The 22,161-nt window shown below is 40.2% G+C and overlaps 1 protein-coding gene across 4 annotated transcripts in view; it reads right to left on the minus strand.

Annotated features, from left to right (window-relative positions):
• The window catches only part of utrn (utrophin), a 182,938-nt gene that overhangs the window by 125,229 nt on the left and 35,548 nt on the right, over nucleotides 1-22,161 (minus strand). For all 4 annotated transcript variants that reach the window (XM_042391219.1, XM_042391220.1, XM_042391218.1 and 1 more), the window contains 28 exons: nucleotides 21,720-21,883; nucleotides 21,480-21,603; nucleotides 21,290-21,377; nucleotides 20,354-20,598; nucleotides 19,021-19,189; nucleotides 17,644-17,771; nucleotides 15,742-15,879; nucleotides 15,517-15,630; nucleotides 15,096-15,251; nucleotides 14,587-14,757; nucleotides 14,249-14,440; nucleotides 13,219-13,353; nucleotides 11,962-12,111; nucleotides 11,307-11,468; nucleotides 10,803-10,934; nucleotides 10,345-10,518; nucleotides 9,995-10,150; nucleotides 9,706-9,876; nucleotides 8,373-8,552; nucleotides 7,711-7,839; nucleotides 6,688-6,858; nucleotides 6,474-6,530; nucleotides 5,966-6,139; nucleotides 5,027-5,164; nucleotides 4,764-4,859; nucleotides 4,411-4,581; nucleotides 3,125-3,297; nucleotides 969-1,119 (listed from right to left, as the gene is read on the minus strand). In XM_042391219.1, the coding sequence (XP_042247153.1) occupies nucleotides 969-1,119; nucleotides 3,125-3,297; nucleotides 4,411-4,581; nucleotides 4,764-4,859; nucleotides 5,027-5,164; nucleotides 5,966-6,139; nucleotides 6,474-6,530; nucleotides 6,688-6,858; nucleotides 7,711-7,839; nucleotides 8,373-8,552; nucleotides 9,706-9,876; nucleotides 9,995-10,150; nucleotides 10,345-10,518; nucleotides 10,803-10,934; nucleotides 11,307-11,468; nucleotides 11,962-12,111; nucleotides 13,219-13,353; nucleotides 14,249-14,440; nucleotides 14,587-14,757; nucleotides 15,096-15,251; nucleotides 15,517-15,630; nucleotides 15,742-15,879; nucleotides 17,644-17,771; nucleotides 19,021-19,189; nucleotides 20,354-20,598; nucleotides 21,290-21,377; nucleotides 21,480-21,603; nucleotides 21,720-21,883 (4,209 nt within the window). The remainder of the gene's footprint in view (nucleotides 1-968; nucleotides 1,120-3,124; nucleotides 3,298-4,410; nucleotides 4,582-4,763; nucleotides 4,860-5,026; nucleotides 5,165-5,965; nucleotides 6,140-6,473; nucleotides 6,531-6,687; nucleotides 6,859-7,710; nucleotides 7,840-8,372; nucleotides 8,553-9,705; nucleotides 9,877-9,994; nucleotides 10,151-10,344; nucleotides 10,519-10,802; nucleotides 10,935-11,306; nucleotides 11,469-11,961; nucleotides 12,112-13,218; nucleotides 13,354-14,248; nucleotides 14,441-14,586; nucleotides 14,758-15,095; nucleotides 15,252-15,516; nucleotides 15,631-15,741; nucleotides 15,880-17,643; nucleotides 17,772-19,020; nucleotides 19,190-20,353; nucleotides 20,599-21,289; nucleotides 21,378-21,479; nucleotides 21,604-21,719; nucleotides 21,884-22,161) is intronic.

A 22,161-nucleotide genomic window follows, 5' to 3' on the forward strand; every position in this document is an offset into this window, starting at 1 on the left:
GGTGTCCCCAGCAAAAAGAGGAATCATCTATTTTCACTATAATTCCATCCATAAGTAACAGAATGACAGAATGTATGACTATTTTGGTCATGGGTTTCATAAACTTTCTGTAATAAAACATCTAAAAGCAAAAAAAAAAAAGCAGTTCAGGGGTCCTTGATGTGAAAAAGTTTGAGAACCACTGGTTTAAGCTGCTTCCACCAAGAGAGACTTAACTTGCCAAGACACATCCATAAAGTAGTGAGAGTGATTGTAAAGTCAGCTAAAGGGTGAGTCAGCTAATTGAGCTCTCAATTCCAATCCACTTGATTCCTTGTCTCATTCTCAGTGACTGTGAAAACTTGTAAAAGAGCTAGACAGATGGAGTGTAGCTGGAGCTCTGCAAATGATAAAGGTGTTATTGGTGGCGGTGGTGTCAGTGATAATGCCCAGGCTTTAGAAAATTTAATCCCCTATTGAAATGAAATTGGCGCTTTAGTAATCAAACAAAGCAAAATTAAAGGCCTCTTTTCATCTTGCTCTTCAGTTAATTTCTGTCCATTTCTCACTCTGAATAATGAACAGCTATGTGTGCAGTGTGTTTGTTTAGTAGGTAAAGTATACCACCTATTTTCCCCATGGGAACAAAATGCAATTATCTCCGGTCTAACATTTCCAACCATCTAGCTACTAATATCTCAAACTTATTACTGGGGTATCCTGGGAAGGTAATAATCTTGCCTTGAGCTTATAAACATATGAGATGCAATGCTTTCTATATTGTCTATATAATATCATATAATAAACACAGAAAAATAGAAAAATCTGTGTGCTTAGTTAAACTTACAGATGTCTCAGTGGTGGTGTGAATAAATACATATGTAGAAATCATTACTTTTGTGCATGTGAATTCAGGCAGTCACGCACACACAGTCACTCACACAAAACACACATTCAGACCTCCACATGCTCCATCACCCTCTACTGACCTCTTGGTGTTGTCGTGCAGAGTCCAGGTCCAGCTGTCCTTCAGGGCCAACGCTCTCGGACAGCAGTGTCTCTGTGTCAGCCAGCCACTGACTCAGGTCATTCATGTCACAGTGGAACTGCCTCCACTCCTCTATGGCACGGTCAAAACTCCTGCGGCACAACAAGGGAGCACACAATCACACGCCATGTCTTTCTCTACAATAACCAGGGCTGTAACGAGAGTTTGTAACGTAAACTGGAAAAAGGGGAACCATTAACTTTGGAACATTTTTTCAAGTTCATTGTTTGAGGTTTGTGAAACAAAAATAGATCTCTCAACTATCTTTTTCTCAAATCTTTACTTGTATTAATTTAAATATGTTAAAAGGAAATATGCCAAACAAATATGCTCAAGGAAATCTGACTTGGAACTTCAACGCACAGCAAATATAGGTTGGTGTGTGAACCACATTATTTATGAATGACAGTAGAGGTCATGGTAGAAGAAGTATTTAAACCTTTAATTAGGTAAAAGTATCCATATCAGTGTGTTAAAATACTGTGTTACAAGTAAAAGTCAAAATGTTACTTGAGTAAAAGTATGTAAATATTATCAGAAAAATATACAGTACCAGTCAATGGTTTGGACACAATTTCTCATTTATTTTAAGTGTGTCCAAATTTTTGACTAGTACTGTTCTTCAACTATCAATAGTAAAAGTTATGATGGCTCCCATCACTGTTACTATATACAGTATTATGTTATTGCCATTAGTCATTCCCTTTTCTGATGCAAAGTGTAAGCAGAATTTTAATGTCGTATCTGGTCAGAGCTAAATTCAACTACTTTATATACTACTACTTTATATCTGATAGTTTTATCTAAAGTAAACATCCTATTTATGAACTCTTCTTATATTTTGTATATATATAGTTAATCTGTTAAGTAACTAGTGACTCAAATAAAGTAGTAGAGGAGTAAAAAGTAGTGCATTTCCCACTGAAATTTAGTAGAATGTGAGTATTAAGTTGTACAAAACAGAAACACTTAAGTAAAGTACCTGAGGAATTTACTTGTAATGTAATTTTTCCGTTACTCAGTGGATGTCATATGTATAACACCTGCAGAATGAAATTATCAGCATAAGATTTTTTTTTTCCTTCTTAAACTGAGTTAATTTTGCAGAGTTAGTTTGCAATTTCAGTGATTACAGGAAATTAGGCTTACTTTTTTGTTTATCTATACTTCTCTGGTTTTAGACAGAGTGGGCTTAATACAGAACAGGATGAGAAATGAAGGAATCCGGGTGTCTAAGGGTACAACCAGGTTCTACTGGGAAATCCCACAGTTTCTGATAAGGAAAAATGGAGCAGTTGACCTCTATAAAATGCATTAAAAAATGTCAGGAAAATGGTGCTCAGAAACACCTGCATCGACTGGAGAGTTCAGAGTGACGCTACTGAATAAATCAACATAGACCAAGAGGCTGATTACTTAAAATGCCTAATACAAAAAACAGATCTTTATCGCACTGATGGTCTGCATGAGGGCTATTTCTTCTTACAGCATCCCTTAGAGCAGAACAAATCTGATCAGAGAGACAAGGCAAGGCAATTAGTTTTGGATGAGCAATTTTACAAAACATACTCCATTCTTTTGATTTTTAATGATGCCCAGAGGTTATTTTGATTACATACGGAGTGCTTCAGCTTTTGTGTACAATCTGCAAAATTAGCTTACTAGCTTATTCTAGCATGTGCACATACTGTACTCAGCAAATGGAGACTGTTTATGCCTAAGGAATTGTGTTGATGGTAGTCAAGGTCATCCAGTGTGTGTGTGATTGAGTGTGTGAATGAATGAGTGAATATGTGAATAGGCATGAGATTGTTTATGCCCAAGGCATTGTTTTGATAGTCATCAAGGTCAGTGTGTGTGTGTGTGTGTGTGTGTGTGTATATAAGGTGTATAAGGTGGTTGATTTTGTGCCCTGGTCTATCTCTTTAACTGTTCCTGGTGTCTCCTGACGAGTGGACAGCTGGCAGCTCTCTCTACAGTTCGGCAAAATATCCTGACACGCAAATTCACACACATTTATTTCTAAAAATAGCAGCTTGTTTGCTTCACAACATTTTCTGTGAAAGATTTTTTTCAAGCTCAATCAACAGCGCTCACCCCTTGCGGTGGTTGTACATGCGGTTGAGGCGGTCCCACTCAGCATTGAGCTGTGTGAGGGCGTCTCCAATCTGGGCAACCTCAGCGGGCGAAGCATCTCGGATGGCATCAGGATGGCGCTCATGTATCCCTGCCACCTGCTCACCGAGACGCTCCAGATTGTCTTTGATATTCTAAGAAAAGACAAATGAAGGAAGAGGGACAGCAAAGAGAGAGTGGGGAGACTTAGAATTAAAACAGACTTCCTGGATGTCAGCTAACAACTATTTGCTATGTAAAGATATAGTGGACCTGTGGAGCAGTGAATGAAGTCACACTCCCTCTGTGTGTGTTGTTATCCAAGCATCTGTGTTCTTTGTTTTGGTAGCCGCAACGGCTGAGAGTGGCAGCTGCATCACAAACTTTCTCAAATTACAGCTAAACAGTACACTAAAATATGTTCCTGAAAACATTTGAGGTGAGAAATAGGCAATGCAAACAGAATCTTGATCCATATTTGATCAGCACTGCCTAGTTTGACAGTTTGATCTGTTTTGTGAGTTGTCGGCTTTCTTTTTTTTCCCCAACTTAATTGAGTAAACGACACACGTTTGTTTTGGTCTGAGATGTTGGTGCTCTAGTGCAACACCTAGTGGCTTAATAGCGTGTACTGCGACGTTAAGGTTCATACAACAAGCAGTAGAAAATAGAAGAAAATCACATCACATCGGTTGTGGCAGCTGATTATCTGAGAGAGACTGACTTTAATATTTTCTAAAGAGAGGACAGATTTAGCCTCAAGCCTTATCAAGTTTAATCCTCTATGATGCTGAGTAACCTTAAATACCCCAACGAAGAACTTCTAGTAAATTTTAACTCCAAATGTAAGCCTGAAAGGCACCAAACCTTTAATCCCAGAACATTTTGTTTTGGAATTCCCTCCCAAAGGAGCAGTGTTTTCTGTTAAATCATTTCTTACATTTACATTTATTCATTTTGTCCAAAGCAATAAACAAAGGTGGTATAATGCAAGCCACAGTAGATCAAAGAGAACTCTTCAAGAATAAGTGCCTCAACACAAGTGCCACAAGGTTGCAGGTGGATAAAGTAATACATAAGTGCACTTTTAGAGTCTATTTCTACTACAGACAAATGTTCTTTAGGTTTTGCTTTTCTACTTCTTTTTCTGTTTGTCTTGTGAAAACTCAACGCACAAACGCACAAAAGCAAACAATATTGCAGAAATGTTTTAACATGTTTACACTAACTAATTGTGACTTATGTTTGGTATTCCAGTGTCGACCCACCCTGAGTGTGTCCTCCTGGCTAGAGAAGTCTTCATACAGCCCCCCGCTGAGCTCAGAGGAGTTCAGGAGCAACTCGTTGTCAGCCATGGCGAGGAGCACTTTGTTGATGTCCAGCAGGTAGTCAGAGGGGCTCAGTACGGGAGCACCGCTTTGCTCCACTGCAGACATCTCCTACACCAAGGAGGAAAAGGGGGGAAAATTATAAATTGTATTAACACCTATTGTGGCACATGATAATACAGCATGTCACTCTATGCTAAACCAAAACCACAGTCATCCAATTAAGTACAAACAGTGATGGCCAGACCTCAGTAAAGAAAATGATATCCTTTTTGTACATGTGAGTCCCTCACCTCGGTCGAAAACTCTCTTAGCTGCTCTGTGAAGATGTGGGAAGATGACGACTCCACCGAGACTTCTACCTGCCTGATCCGCAGCACCCTCAATTCCTAAACCAGGCAGACACAAAAATACATGCATGTTGACCAAACTGCAACAGTGCAAAAAGGGCAAACACAATATGACAAAGAGATACTTTTTTCTTAGATAAAAAACACATTCTCACAACAAGCCCCGCTTAAGGAAGACACAACATAGTTTTTTTTATGCATCTCACCCTGTGAGCAGAGTATTGGCTCTGCAGCCGGAGCAACAGAAGTCTCAACTCCTCCTTCTGGCCCTCGTCTGGAGTTTGTTGCAGCAGGTCTTCTCCTCTTCTCAGCAGGTCCTCTACACTGGCTTTTTCCTCATCCATCTGGTGCAGAGAGAGAATGGGCAAAAGGTTACATAACAAGTTCAAGAGCCTGCAATTCAGTCCCAACTGGAACTTTTTTCTAATTACAGCAGTCTTCAATACATCTTAAGTCTATCCATCTATTCAGTGGGCTTGGAAAATAACAACTTACACATCAGAAATTGACTTTAGCTGTAAATAGCTCCTTTATTAAACAAGCAATAAGTAGATTAGAGTGGAGACGCTGTGGACACACTGTTAAAAACACAATGAGAGCTTGTGACTGGCATTGTCAGTGACTGGTACACTGACCTTGCTTTGGATTGGCCAGGTTTATTCTGCTAGTGTGTTTAACGTCATACACAGATTGAATTCCAGACCTTGAATTGTCCAATCAAAGCTTGTCTTATCAGAGGGCAGCTTTATATAGCCTGTGGCCCAGCATATTGTTCATAGAAAATCTCATAAAACTTCAGGTTTAGAGAAACAGAAAGGGAATAATTGGCAACCTGAGGCAATTGTCTGTGTGTATGTGTGTGTGTGTATTTTCAAATTCATCGGGACAATTGCTAGAGATGGAAAACCTTAATGAAAACTTTTGACTACACAATGGACAGCATGTCAATTCCACTCAAAATACTACAACATTTAGTGGCTCCATATAAATGAAGCAATTACTTCTTTGCTACTTTTCTATGTGTACATATCCTCTTATATTAGCACTATTATCAACCACCATCATCATAACTATTACAGTTGCCTTGAATGTTTTAAATAAAAAAAATGCTACAGAAGGATAAAATCGAAAGGTACTATGTGTACCTTGTCATCATCCAGGATGTTTGCTGGATCCTGCTGCTGCTGCTGCTGCTGCAGAGCCCTGAGAGTGTCCTGGAGCTCTGCCTGAAGGTCCTTCACCTCACTGGGGACCAGAGTGTCAGCAGGACGAGTCTGACACTGACTCTCTGCTCGGGTCTCCTGGCTGTGAATGATGACCTGATGAGAAAGAGCAAACACACATCTCAGGAAAGTCTGCAAGAGCAGGTAAGATGAAAAGTGCAGATTAATTTTCAAACTGGATGCTCAAATAAGAGTGTTGAACTGATGTATCCTTTGTGATACATTAATCTTTCATTACGTTGGCTGCATGTATATACCTACAGTATTTTCAATAAAGACTCTTGGCAGCTGTTTCAATGTATTTCAAGTTTGAAAGAAATTACTTATGGCTCCCTTGTATAAGGTTAAGTATTTTTTGGTGAACTGGTTTTGATATTATTTTATTGGTCCCATTGCCATTGCAACTTGTATTAATGACAGTTTATTGTACCTGCTGAGGTGCCTGCTGGTTTATCTCAACACCACCTGACTCCAAACTGGTCATCATCTGTATTTCAACACACAAGTAACAGACACACTGATTTTACACACTATACTTCATGCTTTTTGTGACACAAAACTTTTCACACTGATCTTGTGCATTAGTTAATGTGGTCTGTTTGATGTTGTGACTTTAATGTTATTTTAGTTTGTTGCTTTCGTACCTTGGCAGTTTTGATGTGCTGGGACACTTTGTCAAAGTTGCAGTTGAGCTCTGCCAGTTTGGGCTCCACCACATCTCGGCAAGCGGGCCCCCTGCTGGTCATCAGGATGATTGCTTGGTCCCTGACACTGTCTACACGCAGACTGATATCCTCCAGCTCTTCCAGCATGCGCTGAGGACAGACACAGAGTAGCTGGTCATCTATTTATCTGTTTGTGCTATCAGTCATTCTCCTCTCTCAGACAGGGTGGCAGAATAGCCTTGGAGCAGACCAGAGAGTTCAGCACAGTATGTACTGATCAAGGTTAGCAGGCCCAGGGACCTGCTGATATTTAGTGGAAACCTTCACTTGTCGAGGGAGAGGAAGGGAAGGGTTAAGAATTTAATATAACTGAGATAAATTATTTGACAGAACTACAAAAAGGGTCAGCTTCTCCTCTTCACTCATTTTCTCATTTAGCCACCCTCTCTCTTTCCCATACTTCAACAAACTCTCTTCCCCTTCCTTAATTATATCTTTTACTTTATTTTTATTCCTTTTGGTGACCCATGGCAAAGTTGAGCTACGCCATTAACAAGAACTTCATTAAAATGTGCTTATATTATCCAAGTAATACTCTTCTTGAAAATTCCCATCTAAACCAAACACACAAAGTTTCTGCTGAAACTGTGGACAACCCAGATGTGTTACTTTAAGAAATTGTTGTTTTTTTACATTGCAGTATAGAACTAATCTTTTTATAAGTAAATGCATTAAGATATTTCTATACCACAGGGTAACATTGGATTTTAGCAGAATGCACTTCCTGTAAGCTCTACAATTTTTACATATTTTTCAGACTTTACAATTAAACAGTAATTTGTATTAATGAATAACTTTGTAATGATGCCATGCATAAAGTCAGACTGGCAACCTCAAAATCTTCTGTGTACTGGGTGTACGGGTCCACGCCTTGCGGCCTTTCTCCCTAAATTCATAATGATTGTTTTCTCTCTCACACTGGAACAACTGTCTCTCCTTTACCTTGACCACTTTTTCCCTCTCTGTCGGGGCGAGCCGCTCAGCCTCATCTAGGTGGATCTGGGTCTGGTAGAGCCAAGTGCTGATGTGAGCCAGGTTCTCATCAAAAATTTCCACTTCATTCTGGTGACTCTGCACACACACACAAAGAAAAACAAAGGCTCAGTGTTTTCATTAGGACATAAAAATGTTAATTACATATAAAACGTCCTCCTGCATTTTCTGTTTAAAAGTTTATTTCTTGGCCAATCTATTAAAATCAATTGACTAACAGGGTATAATCAGGAAATCTGTTATTTGAATTGTAAATCTTTAAAAGAAAAATAAACAACAAATAAATCAGAACTTTCAAACTCAATTAACTTTTTAGGATTTCAAAAATTACCAACTGTGCATTAATTATTTCAGAATATTTGATATGTATTATAATGAAGGAAAAAATTACAGGAGATTTGTCATTAACACATAGTAAAAGCATTCTGAAAGGGACAGCTAAGACAAAAATGTATCCACTCTGGATTAACCTGTCAGCTTGGAAATGTATTGTATAAGCATGGATATTAAAACTTAAAGCAGGTGGGAGAATCTACTTACTCAGAACATAAAATAAAGAACACAGAACTCTTTATTTATTAAGCCTTACTGTATAAAATATTTGCACTCACCAGCACAGCGCTAAGCCAGTCCTCAGTTAGGGTGCGAACGCGGCCCCAGGCTTCATTGAGGCCACACAGTCGGTCCTCCAGCTGCACCTCGCTGCCTTCCACCAGAGTCTGCAGACCAGCGTTGGTCTCCATCAAGCTGGACAGCTCTGCCTTACGACGCTCCGACTCCTTCAGCAGGCCCTGGTGCAGCAACACACACACACAAATAATGCAATACTGTATATTAAAAAAGTTCATGTGATGACCTCCAAGTTTCAATAATTTATTGCCATATCAGCTAGCAGTTGGTAGGATTTATCTTATTGCACCCACCCACACACACACACACACACACACACACAGAGTCGTGTTTCTATCACTTCAGGGGACATTACATTGACTTACATTCATTTCCTGGAGACTTATCCTAACCTTAACCATAACCACTACTTGCCTAACCCTATCCCTAACCTTAACCTAACCATAACATAGCCCTTAAGTTACATTAACTTTAAACCAAGTCTTCACCCTAAAATTAATGATTAACATTACAGGGACTTGTTTCCTGTTCCCATAAGGGCAGCAAGTCCCCAAAACATGACTGTGTGAACAGTCCCCACAACATAAGGAATACCTGAACCACACTCACACACACATGTGATACAAACCAAAAACAGACTGCCTTGATACCCTAAGTTTTCATATAAACAACTGCATATACATTTGAAAACCTTTAAAAAAATGTACCTTGAAATATAAATTTGAAGGAAAAAAAATTCATTTTTTGTTGTTGACTTGGTGTGAACCTGTGAGCCATTTACAATCCATCCTGTTTCTGGGGACGTAGTGTTTCTAAAGCAAGATTTCATTTTAATAATGTTGCTGTTGTTGAGTGTTTTGGACAAAGGGGTAAAAACGGGGGTTGGTTCAGTGTGGTAGATGATGTATAACTTTGAGGCCATTTCAATGAATTGGGGTCTCAGAGTGAGGAGAGCAGAATGGCAATTATGAATACATACTATTCTGTACAAAAAGGATGCTGCTGAAAGGGTGAGTATGGATTCAATTACAGCTGAAGAATTTCTCTTGACAGTCCCTTAGTTGTCCTCTCTTGACAATGTTGATACAGTTTATTTTCAGTGTTAGAGGAAATTGTTGTTCTCAGAAACATCAAATTGCCTCTGCTCCACCTACTGGCTAAAAGCAAAAACACTGCTAAGGAGATTTGATGACTGAATACAACCAGGGCTTTTCATTAGTTTTTTTCCTTCCTCTTTTTTTCTTCTTAATTAGAAATAAAAATAGTAAAATAGACTGCCCCTAAATAGGTCCACACACACAGACTACTACTCACATTTGCCCATGCAATCTCAGCATCAATGTCAGCCGGCATGTCTCCACAGCTGTTCTTCTCCTGGAGCTGAGCCTCACTGGTGGTCAGCCACTCATGCAGGGTGGCGCTCTCCTTCTGGAACTTTTGAGACAGAGACAAAGCTTTTTCCAAGTCCTGCTTGCCCTCTGTTACCTGTGAAGAAAAGGAACAAACTTGTCGTAAAATGGTTTTAGAGATGCTGAGTGATACTATAAATCCAGCCAGTGCTGTAGTTTGTAGAACATTGAAAGTAAATTTTAAGTTAAGTTACCTGTGCCCCTAGGTCATTGTACAGCAGTTTGAGAGCAGTGAGCTGTTCGTCCATGGCCTTGGGGTTCTCCGTCTGCTGTTTCTGCACAATCTGTCGACCTGTTTTTATCACCGTCTCAACCTCCAGCTTCACCTCACTCAGCAACTTGTAGAGTTTCTATACAGCGGAAAGAAGGGAAAAGTTTGGGTGAGATAAACTGTGTGTCTGTGCCGGCAAAAACAGGTAGCTAGACCGGCATATATCATTGTTTGTGTCTCCGTCTTTACATTAAAGTTTGCTAAACATTTGTAATTTGCACAAATTACATTGCAATCAGAGTTTGTGTAAAAGAAAGAAACCGCAGCTCTCACCATACAGCCGTTGAGGTGAGACTGGATCTTTTCCGGCTCCACGTCCTTGACATCCAGAATGTGCAGCTCGGCCTTGGCACCATCCAGGACCCTCTTACAGTCTAACATGCGCTGCTCAAAGTTAGCAGGCTTCTGGAATAGCTGGTACTTCGTGGAGATCTCCCTCAGTTTCCTCTGCAATGAAGTGAAGGGTGGGGTTAACAAACTTGGACAACAATATCACAATGCAGATTATACACGGCTGCACCACTACTTTTACAATGGTGCCATGAACTGGTATTTGTCTTGCATGTAAAAAAGTTTAGTTTAGATTTTTTATTTCTGCTCCACATGACAGATTATAGGGAGTATTGCTTCATTTATGTCATATGATTATGTTGTGGTGACAGCAGGAGGAGAAACCAGACTGACAACAATTCCTGCAGTTCCTAATGTTTTCCAGAAGGAGTCACTGTTACCTGCAGCTGGTCCAGCATGGTCCCACCTCTGGCAGCTTTGCCATCAGTGGTGGGAGGAGGCAAGTTGGCCACGTTCCTCCTCCTCATCTCCTCAACTGTCACCTCGTGGGCTGCGATCTCTGCCCCTATGGTCTGAGGGAAAAGAAGGAATGAGTACAGATCCTATTTCATGTGTATTTATGCATTCATTATGTTTTTTCTTAGTGTTTGTAGACATATAACACTGTAGTACATATGTAGTACAGTGGTTTAGATAGATTTATAAGAATAATTTAGGAGTTGAGGAATGTTTTATGCTACTTAGGATCAATTTAACAACTAAATTATAAACTGTTACTCATGTAACAGTACATTTATTTTACTACTGTTCCATAGGCCCCTAACTGGAGGGAGGGCCTTCAGACAAGTGAGTTAATAAGTGAGATAATACAGTATATGAAGTAAGACGTCTTGTCCGGTGGCTCCCCTGAATGTGAATGTGCGTGTTGTGCTTTTGTAGTGTACCTGTGCCTCCTGTGGAAGCTGGAAAGCGTCAATACGGTCAGTAAGGTAGGAGGTAAGTGTGTGGTCCAGCTGGCTCAGAGACTCCTGCAGTGTTTGAAGCGCCTGTTCGTTCTCCTTCAGTGTCTGCAGCTGCTGCTCAAGGCCAATCTGCCTGTTCACTGCCTGGAAGCGGAGGACACAGACGGCGAGTCTCAGCTTTAAATCTTCCACAGTTGGGTTCATCATTGCTTTTAGATTCACATAAGTATTATAATATTTCACAGTCAAGGTAAGATACGTTAATGCCCTGATAGCTGGAAAAGACTAAATATGGAAAATATCTGTAAATATATCAAGCATAACATGTACATAATGATGAAATAAACTCTATATAGAGTTATAGTGTTGATATAGCAGTGATTTACCAAAATATACAGATATTATATAACTAATAAAACTATGAATATGTATGATTGTGTTGAGTATATTTATTTGTTCACAGCTTGTGCAAAGGTTTAGGAAGGATGTATTCAAATACAAATTCACTCTGAAATGAAAGTGTAGATCTTAATACTGTATATTGAAAATTAATCCAAATAATTTTCCCAAATTCTTTCTACAGTAACAAACATACACACTGCTCACATTTGCTTACACAAAAAAACAAGGTCCTGACCTGGTGGTTGAGTTGCTCGTAGCGGGAATTGAAGGCCTCTAGTTTTTCGCTAATGAGTTCGTCCAGTATGCCCCCATCTATCAGCGTCTGACCCAGCTCTCTGATTTGTGTCCGGTTGTCCCCGGGGTGGCGAAGCACGCTCTCCAAAGACTGGTGGTAAATGGAGAACCAGGGAGAGAGGACAAGGTTAAACGTATGAGCAAAGAATCATGAAAATCGAGCAAAAAGGGAAGGAGTTTGAGGGAGTGAAATTCCAAAACAACGATAAAACAATCCTTTGATGAAGATCAAGAAAATTAAACTGCTTCACAGTTCCAACAAGAAATCCAGTAAATGAGTGAGAAAGACTCAAAAAGCTGAGCAAACAGATGGATTACAGATGCAGAAATTGCTGCGCTGGGTGTGTCAGATACAGGCAAACGGAAAAGAGATGATAACTGAACAAGAAATCGGAGACAAGTGAGAGAGAAGCTAGTCGAGTGACGGCGCTTGTTTGGATCCAACAGTCATTGTTTATGTGGGGTCATTAAATGTGCTTCTCCTTCCCGGAGGTAATGGACAGAGAGAGAGCGACAGCTGATTAGGACGGGGGTGAGAATGAGTTTCAAAGGAATAGAACGGGAGAGCGAGAGCGAGAGAGAAAAAGAAAGAGTGGGTGGGAGACACAAAGAGTTTAAAAAAAACTGCCAAAAACACATAAGGACAAAGAAGAGAAGAGAAGAACATTGTCTTCAAGGGTCTTCAATTTCCTTCATCACTATGCAATGTTACAGAAGAAGGGCTGTGATTAAAGTGACTTTGACAGTCATGCTGCAGGCTGTCTACAGATATAGCAACAAGACAAAGCAGAAGAAATCTGGAAGACAGAGTCAAAGACAACAATGACATTAACAGACTTAGAATATTAAATGAGTTCCTGGATGTCTTTAGATCAAAGAGCAACTCCTTTCAAAAAAGGTACAGGAATAAGTAAAGAAACAAGTGCAATTTTAAACATATTCAAAGATGGATGGCTGGTCTAACACAATGGTGCATTGTTACTTACGTATTTATAAAGAAACTCATTTCCACAATAAGTACCAGAGATTCACCGTATGTTATCATGTGTCGACAGCCATGGAGGATGAATATGTGCATTTTAACAAAACTTTTTCTGAAAAATAATCCGGTAGTTCTGATATAGTAACATTATTTAATTAACAGAAGAGAAAGAGAAGAAGAAAAATATGTAAGTATGTTTACAGAGTGTGTTTGTACCTCCAGAGCTTCATTAACAGCCTCAGTGCTCTCTGGTAAGTTGTCAGTAGCTTGGACCTTTTCCTCCAGGGTGCTGAGCCAACTCTGCTCCATGTCCAAATACTGAAGCAGCTCCATCCAACAGGACCATACCTCCTACATAATATACCCCAACACACACAGAAAGACCCAGTCAAAGACATTTAAATACAGTAGTGCACAACCAGAGAAACATAAATGATGTTACTATAAAGTGACAGGTCTATGAAGTTTGCACTTACTTACTATCTTAAAGGACAATATGAGAATACACTTCACAGTGACCCATTGAGAAAAAATCTGTAATACCCCTTATACTTAAATTAAGCTACAAAACTCAAAGAACAAAGAGGGGGTGGTGACTAATGGACTTCAGGCAAGTGTAAACATCAGCATAAGTACAACTCAGTGACGTGTCTGACCTTTACCCTGTAGAGGGGGGTGATGATAATCCAAAACAGTGCCTGAAACCTACAACTTTACACTCTCAGATTAGCAGTGAAAACTAGAATCACAAGTATTCCCTTCCAGCTTGTCTCGTTCTTCCCACGGAAAATAATAAAGGGCAGTCTAGAAAATAACACATCGCATAAACCAACATTTCATTCTAATGCTGAACCATGAGAGTTGCAAGTTGGTGGACAAATTGGGTGAATGATGCATAAAATTAAGAATTATTTTTATGTGAGTATGTGTCACAGCAGCTTTTAATACCAGAGACAAACTTTAACTCTAAACTCAAAGCCAACTTAAATGCACTATGACACATGCTTCTGTATTTTCAATCCAAAACTACAAACTGTGAAGCTGTGGTGGAAATATATTTTTACAACAATATAACAATTTTTACCATAAGAGAGGTGGCCATCGTTTAAACAACATTTTGAAGCCAATACAGTTAATCTGTCAGACGACCAATATTTTTAATCACCAACAGACAAAAAAAAAAAGTGTCATCCTTTAATCTTCCCCAAAATAAAAAACCTCACATCAACACACACACACACATTACCTCCAGGGTGTGGCACTTGCTCTTGAAGCGGTCACAGAGCTTGTGGTAGTTGGCGAGTACTCCCTCTAGCTCTGAGGTCAGCTCCTGCGCACTGCTTCCACCAGGGGGCGATGTTCTGGACACCAGCATGTTGATGCTGTCTTTCAGGATCTTCACCTTCACCTCCTTCTGCAGCACATCCTCTTTAGCCCTCTATGAGAGATGAGGAGAGGTAAGAGGATGATAAAGACAGCAACAGAGAAAGAGAGTACAACCCACACACAAGCGTTAAAGTCCCTTTGTTTCCTCCAAGTGTAAGTGTGCCCCCACTGGACTACATCCAACACCTCCATCCTCACCTTCATCTCCTCCAGTGATGCCTCTAGCTCCTCAGGACTCTTGTACTCAAAGTCCCTCATCAAAAACTCCTCATCGACCTGGGTCATCCACTCCTGCATCTCAGCCAAGTCCTTCCTCAGATTCACCTGCCTCTCTTGACTCTCTGCCACACGGTCCTGATGTCTCAGCAGCTGGAGAGAAGGATATGCCATCAAATAAACTGCAGAATGATCTAAGTAAGACTGCAGTTTATAGGCTAATTTAGAGCTGGCACTAAATCCTAATGTTTCCCAGTCAACATTGCAGAATATCAAACTGTAAATCCAAAGACACAATTAAAATGTGTTAATGCACTAAAGTGTATTTCTGACTTTGGACTACAGATGATTTTGACAGTTTGAGATTAATGAATCATATTCATACACATAAAATAAGCATTGTTATTATCAAACATATATCACATGAGCAAAAAAACACCTATTGCAAACTGAATACAAACAGAGGCACATAATAAAAAGTTTTTCTTCACCTGTTTGCTGAGCTCTTCCCATCTGCTCCGACACTTGTCCAACTTATCCTGCCCCCACTTGGCCAGCCCTGGGACCGCAGCCGCCTGCACAGAACTCACATTCTCTCCTATCTGCTTCAATGAACCTTCCACTGACTCCATCTCATTCACATGCTCCTTGATGGCAGAAGAACAAAGAAAGAATAAAAACCTTAAGAGTAAGTCTTTATTTAACTCTTATATTTAAAATCAGGTGAATTCAAAATTGCAATATCTGTAATCTCTTCCTATTGTTAAATAATTATGATGTTAACATAAACAACAGTAATAGTAACTTTTAAGTAATACAATTATAGTGTCATTATATGAGTACGTCAAAATGCGTTTTAAACTAAAAAAAAAAATCTACCAATTTTTTTCATATTGTGCACCATCTTCTCACCTTGCACTGGTTAAGCTCTTCCTGTAGACCCTCTGTGTCGCCCAACCCCGTAGCATCCCGAGACAACAGTTCCTGAACTGCATCCAACCAACGTTCTACTTCCACCAAACGCACCTAACGACGACATTCAACCACTGTATTATTACCGTTATATTCTGAACAATACTGTAAGACAAAAACATAACTGTTCCAGCTTTTCACTTTTACCAGTGACAGCTCCTCTACCTGATTGTCCTTCATGCTACCCAGGATGCACTGCAGTGTGCCTAGCTCCTCACGGGCCCTGGAGGACAGCTGACTCCATCGTTGTAGTTCCGCAGGATCGGAAGCTTGCTGTGTTCGCTCAATCTCTAGACACAGACCCTGAGGTGAACAAAAGTTCAGGGTTAAAACAACATGTCTGAGGTTTGTGCAGAAGTGATAGACAAGCCTGGAAACTCTTATTGCCACTAAAGGTTTTGGGGTTTTTTAAAAATTTGATTATAAGGACACCCAAGTGATACTATTCTTTAAAGAGTTTGCCAGAATTTTATTTTTCATTTTTTTAAACAGTATTTTATTATTGGCAAGTATTTGGCACCAAGTGTCAATCAGTGAAACAACAACAAAAATGTGTATCATCCACCTTCTTGGGGGCTCCTCAAAACGTAGCTCCGTAGCACTACTAGTGGTCAAAATCTCTGCAGGGTACCTTTAATTATGTAGTGACTACATCCTGTACATAATTGTGTGTGTACAGGGACAATAATGTGTTGATAAAACCTTACAATCACATTAATGCCCTTGCCCACAAGTTAGTACACACTGGTGATTAAACTGCTCCCACATTTTGCCACATGAGAAAAAACAACTGACTATGTTATCACTATTGAATTAATTTAATAAACGGTTCCCATTTGTGTAGTGAAATGCGAGTGCATTTAAATGGGAATAAACTATACAGAGCCAATCGGATGGCTATCACCTCGGCTATCATTAGGCTAATTGCTAATAGAGCTCAGAGAGGCTGTCATGGGATTGTATGTTGGAGTGATCGGGCTAACTGACTGGCTGAGCGGCTCCACACTGAGCTGTTAGGGAGCTCCGTATTGCATGCACGGGCACGCTGCCCAGAATGTGCCACGACCCCGCCCCCTCCCCGGCACCATGCCCTATCTGCCACGATAACAAGAGCTCGGACTGAGCCGCATTCCACCGAAGGATGGAGGAGGAGGAGAGAAACACACTAAACACATTGACACACATATCTCAAAACTACACACAAAAACACAGGGACATGCCACACACACCCTTTTCCTCCTACACAGCGGTCTGATACAGTGCAGAGGGAAGTGAATGACTGATAAAGGGGCCTATTGTTTTCTGATGGCAGTCTCAGATTTACATTCACACTGATATACTGTACAAGCACATAGACACAGACACAAACAAAGCAACCATTAAGAAAAACCAAGTGTAGACTCAAGAGTTCAGAAGGCACCTGTGTTATCAGCTACAGTCTCCACATACATAACATTCAAAACAAAGATAAGATGTTTGCAGACTTTTCTTCTATAAGAGGATGCACTTTTGTAAATTTCTCTTTTTCAAGACTGTCCTGGAAATGTTGCAGACTAATAAAAGAGTTAGCAAAATATGTCACAATGATCAAAATTAGAAGGAGCACATCAAAAGAGTAACACCTGAACACAGACTAAAAACAACAAATTTATTTATTTATTTTGACCTGACAAATCCAGCTGGAATTGAGTCATTGTCCATTTAAATACATTTTGGTGTCAGTGTGCAAGTGTCAGTGTATAAAACTGCAAATAATGAAGTTGTACATAATGTTGCCAAAATGCCAAAGTCAAAACCATAAAAATAAATAAGACAATAGTAATACTGTGTAATACTAAATAATTAATTAATGAAACTTTGTGATCATACCTTGCTTGGTATGATTGTTACCTGCACTTGGGAGATTATGTTTTTGGTGCTTTTTGTCTCTCTGCGCGGTAGTTATCAGTTCACTTAATAGCAAGTTAGTTATCATAGATTTAAATGAAGTTTGGTGGAACACTGACCACGGTTTTTCACTCATGTTTTTAATCATGAATTCATTTATCAAGATCATGCACCGCTCACCTGTGCCCGCTCCACTGCCCCCTCAGTGGTAGGGACGTCGACTACTCCGTCCCTCAGAGTAGCCAGCCTTGCCTCTAGACCCTCCACCGGGCTCGGTGTCATCTGGTTGGTTTCTAGACTGGCTAAGGCTGGAATAAAGCAAGCAGAAGAATGAGAGAGAAAAGTTATTAAGTTATGGATCACTTCTGCATCAGGTCTTAAGCATCAGGTTTTCCACCACAAGGGGGCAGTGAGCTGGTTTGAGATCTCCCCATCTGTGTATGGGAGTGCATGTGTGGGTTTTCCATGCAGAGGATCCCAGATGTTTGACAGCATGTTTCTCAAAGTAAGTTAAATTATGCTCTCTTAACCTACTCCTATGTGTCAATCATGGCAGATATTTTCTTGAATACAATACAAAGCCAAAGTTAAGCTGTCATCAACTCTTAATGCAAATAACAATTACACAGTCCACATTTGTGGCTTCTTCACCCTTATTTGGTTTATTTCATGCTAACATTTCTTTCCTTATATACTTCTGTTCTTCTTCATGACTCTCCTTCGACCTCTCCCCTCCTTATCTGTCAGTGTTTTAATTACCAGATGATTTAATGCTTACATAATCAGGCTATGTTTATATTCACAAAGAGCAGAGATGGAGTATAACTGGGAGAAGTGGGGAGGGGTAGTGAGAGGCCCCAGCGAGAGGCAAACTGCCCTCAAGCAGAAACAAAATGGTTTTCCTTGGCTCTCATCCAAATCCTCACAGTCATAAAAGCCCAAGAGGCATAGAAAGACAGACACGCACAAACACATACACACACACACCTACAGTAGGGTCAGGAGCAGAGAGCATTCAAGTTTCCCTTTACAGACTCATTTTTGGAGAGCAGCGCACGTAAATTCCAAGACTAAAACAGTGACTGATTTTCAGGGCTGCTTCGAGTCCAAGTCACGTCGTCAGGTAAAGATGGAGCTGGCACAGGTATGATCTTACACTTGATCGCTCACGTATACACTCACGCATCTGTGAGCTTTGGAAGGCCATATAAGAGCATCATCCATTACTTGTGGCTGGCCAAGGATTCATATAAAAGCCAATGTTAAATTTACACAACGCTGGTGAGACTGGACTGCTGATCTTAGCTATCACTCTTTTAGTCTCCCTATAAACCTGAAAGCTTTGAGCCAAGAGCAAAGAGAGATAAATAGGTCCTTGTTTTAGAGAGGGTTTAAAAATCTACAGACCTGCAGCTATCTGTAGTAAGAGGATGCCTCAAGGCTCTCATATGAATATCAAATGGTGCTGTTAGTGCTGAGAAATCTGCTCAGAGTTTTGGAACAGCATTTCTCTCCACTGATTTAGCAAATTTTTTCCGTGTAGTTAAACAGAAGTACCTTCGTTGACCTCTTGCTGTTTGCTCTGTAGCCGCTGAAGTGTGGAGGCGTGATGTGCTGATACCACTACCATGTTGTCCTTCAAAGAAGGCATGGCTCCCAGTGACCCCGCCTCTGCAGAAAGCTGCTCCAGTCGCGGGTTCAGCGCCGTGACCTGGACCAGTTGAGACTGAGGAGAGAGAGAAAGGAGGATGTTTATTCATTTGTATGCAATTAGGAGTTAATAGGCGTTGTGATACTTAAAACTGTAGAAAACATTGTTGATGTTATTGTAAATTTAGAAAGAAGAGAGAAAGAAAGGGAAATTTTATGTAGTTGGATCAAGATAGGGTTATTCCCATGACCAAAAAATAAGCCAGAAAATTTTGAGTGATGACATTGGATGAACAATCTGACACAACAGAAAGCAGCTGGGAATACATTTACAGCCAATAAGATTAGTGGTTTTCTTAAACATTTTAGGGACTTCTGTTTTTACTGATGAGACAAAATGGAAAATGTATGTTTCACTAATAAACGTTGTTTGTGTTGTATTTATGCTGTGGTTTGATGTGACCCCCCTTTTTTCCCTCTTTCCTTTTTTTCCATTCTCCTGGTATTTACATTTTCTCCGTATATATATAGTTGTGGGGGCTGAGGCTGTTTTTCGTGACTTTTTCCAGGCATTGATAATGTGCTGATTGTGACCAGGTGTCGGCTGTTGCCAGAAATTGCGTTTTTGATGACGTTGGCATGATGAAACTAATTTATACATGCCTCTTTGTCTTGATGAAATGTTGCTTTTTTCCAATCAGTAATAAAAAAGACTTTGGGAGCTACAATCCAGTGTGCAGACAGTCTGCGTTTTTCCTTGTATTTATGTTGTGCCATGAAGCACAATCAGTGTCATCTTAAAGAATTCAGACACTTAATAAAATTTGTCCGTATAAAAATGAGGAAAACCACACACACTTGCTACAATGAGTTTGTTGAATGGTCTGGAAGTGACTGGATGGAGTCGTGCTTTACAGTGACAGGCTTTCCCTCCCTGCAGAAAGTGAATTACTCTTAAATGGAAACTCCACACTTCAGGACACACCTGAAAGGTTAGACCCCTCTTGTTCTGTACACCTTACATTGACTTTAAAAGCATTTAATCCACTCACAGTATAACTTTTTTCTTCTTACTAAATCCCCTTTCTGCCCCCCATACCTTTAATATGTTTTTTCATGTCTGCTGTGAAACATTAAAATAATTAGATGAGCTGAATTAAAGGGGCTAAATGAAAGGATTAAAGGTCAAAGTCACAGACAGGAGATTAGGGTGATTGAGGAGTGAGACACTGACTATTACCTGACATTCTCCACTCAGGCTTCTGAGTTTGGCCTCGTCGCACTTTTCCACAGCTGAGATTGAATCTAGCCATCGATCATGTTCCTCCAAGGCCCGATCCAGATCTGCAAGCTCTGCAGACAACGCTGTGAACCGGCTCTGGGTGCGAACCCGCTCACGGGCTGCCTGCAGCTCCCTCGCACACACATCCCACTCAGTTTGGATCAGGTCTATGTCAGCCCTCACCGAGTCCACACGCACTCCCTCTACAGAGACACGTGTCAAATGCATGTTAACAAATATGTAAGCAGACTTTAAGTATCATTTTGTTTGAATGTGTCACAGTGTGTGTTTTAGGTAGGAGAAAGAAAATCCAGCAAGGCTAAAAACTAAAAATTGGAAAACAGACAACACAAATAAAAGAACCACAGATATGAGGGAATAAAAAAAGTTGAGTTTAATGGAAAGTTTGGTATTTCACAAATCTACCCTAACTTAGCAGTGCTGGTCCACTACCCCTCACTGCCTCCAGAACAGTGTAAACACATAAAAATCCTGAGTGGCTCTTCATTTCCGTGACCAGTTATATTAAGTCAGCAACCCTGCAGGCTGACAGATTTTTACTACTCTATCTACAAACACCCACACACCCACACAAAAGTTCAGATAACTGAACTAAAACTGAATAACAATAAAAAAAAATGTAGGCTTGTAAATACCCAGAAAATACCAAGCAGCTGTGGAAAAGCAGTAAAATATATGGAACAAAAGAACACAATTTAACAGGGAAATGGAAGATTTCTGTTAGAGCCAGTAGTCATGAGCTACCGTGAGACGATAAGTATCATAGCCTACTATAGGAGAATAATTCTTTGGTTTACTGCCATGTTCAAGCTAGTGCATGATTACGCACTTTCTGTGACAATGAGCAAGGTCAGTTCTCTCTTTGCCTCATACCTCTCTCCAGTTGATCCATCAAGCCTCGTCCCTCCTGGACCGCTTGACTAACTGCGGCTTCCTTTGCTGTGAGTTCCGACTCCAAACCCTAAAGTGATCGACACATATTTAAGATGTGGTTTTCAAAACATATGCTTTAACTTTAAATTGAAATCATTTATTTTTTAAGATGTATAATCTGCAGGTTTACCTTTAACTTGTCCTGCAGGTCTGGGGTGTCAGGTGAAGTCTCAGGGTGTGTGGAGGCCAGTGCCTGAGCTGAGGTCTTCCATGTTTTAATCCAGCTCAGTAGATCAGCAAGCTTATTTTCAAACCTGCAGAAGACAGAATGTGTAGATATTTGTGAGTTTATATGTCTTTAATGTTTATACTTTTCTGGTAGGGGAGATAGAGTCTGTCTCTATGTGTGTTTGTGTGTCCCAGTTCTTACACTCGTCTGACTTCTGCATCTGTCTCCACCAGTCGTTTCTTAGGAGGGGCAGGTGGGGCCAACTCCTGGTCAGCGATTGAAGCAGCTGCAGCCACAGCAACCGTATCAACGACGACCTGTTCTTCCACCTGAGTCATCCCCGCATCAGTCACAGCTTCCATCACCTTAGCAGTGCATTCGAGCGCGGTGAAGAAAAACAATCAACCACAGTCACAAAGTGATAAACAAGCCTAACCCTAACCAAATATTTTCACACAACATTTTTACTTTTTTTTACTACTACTACTACTAATTCTTTAATGTATTTCTACTTTACCAGTCTTGTAGGAAAAAAATCATAAATGTTAGTATTGAAGTTTTACATAAAATCCTTCCACAGTGGCCAACTAAATCCTCAAACTGTGAATGTTGGTTTTATTATAAACCATAATTACTATTTATG

This window comes from Thunnus maccoyii, chromosome 17 (assembly GCF_910596095.1).
Source record: "Thunnus maccoyii chromosome 17, fThuMac1.1, whole genome shotgun sequence".
In the NCBI taxonomy this organism is placed as follows: Eukaryota; Metazoa; Chordata; class Actinopteri; order Scombriformes; family Scombridae; genus Thunnus; species Thunnus maccoyii.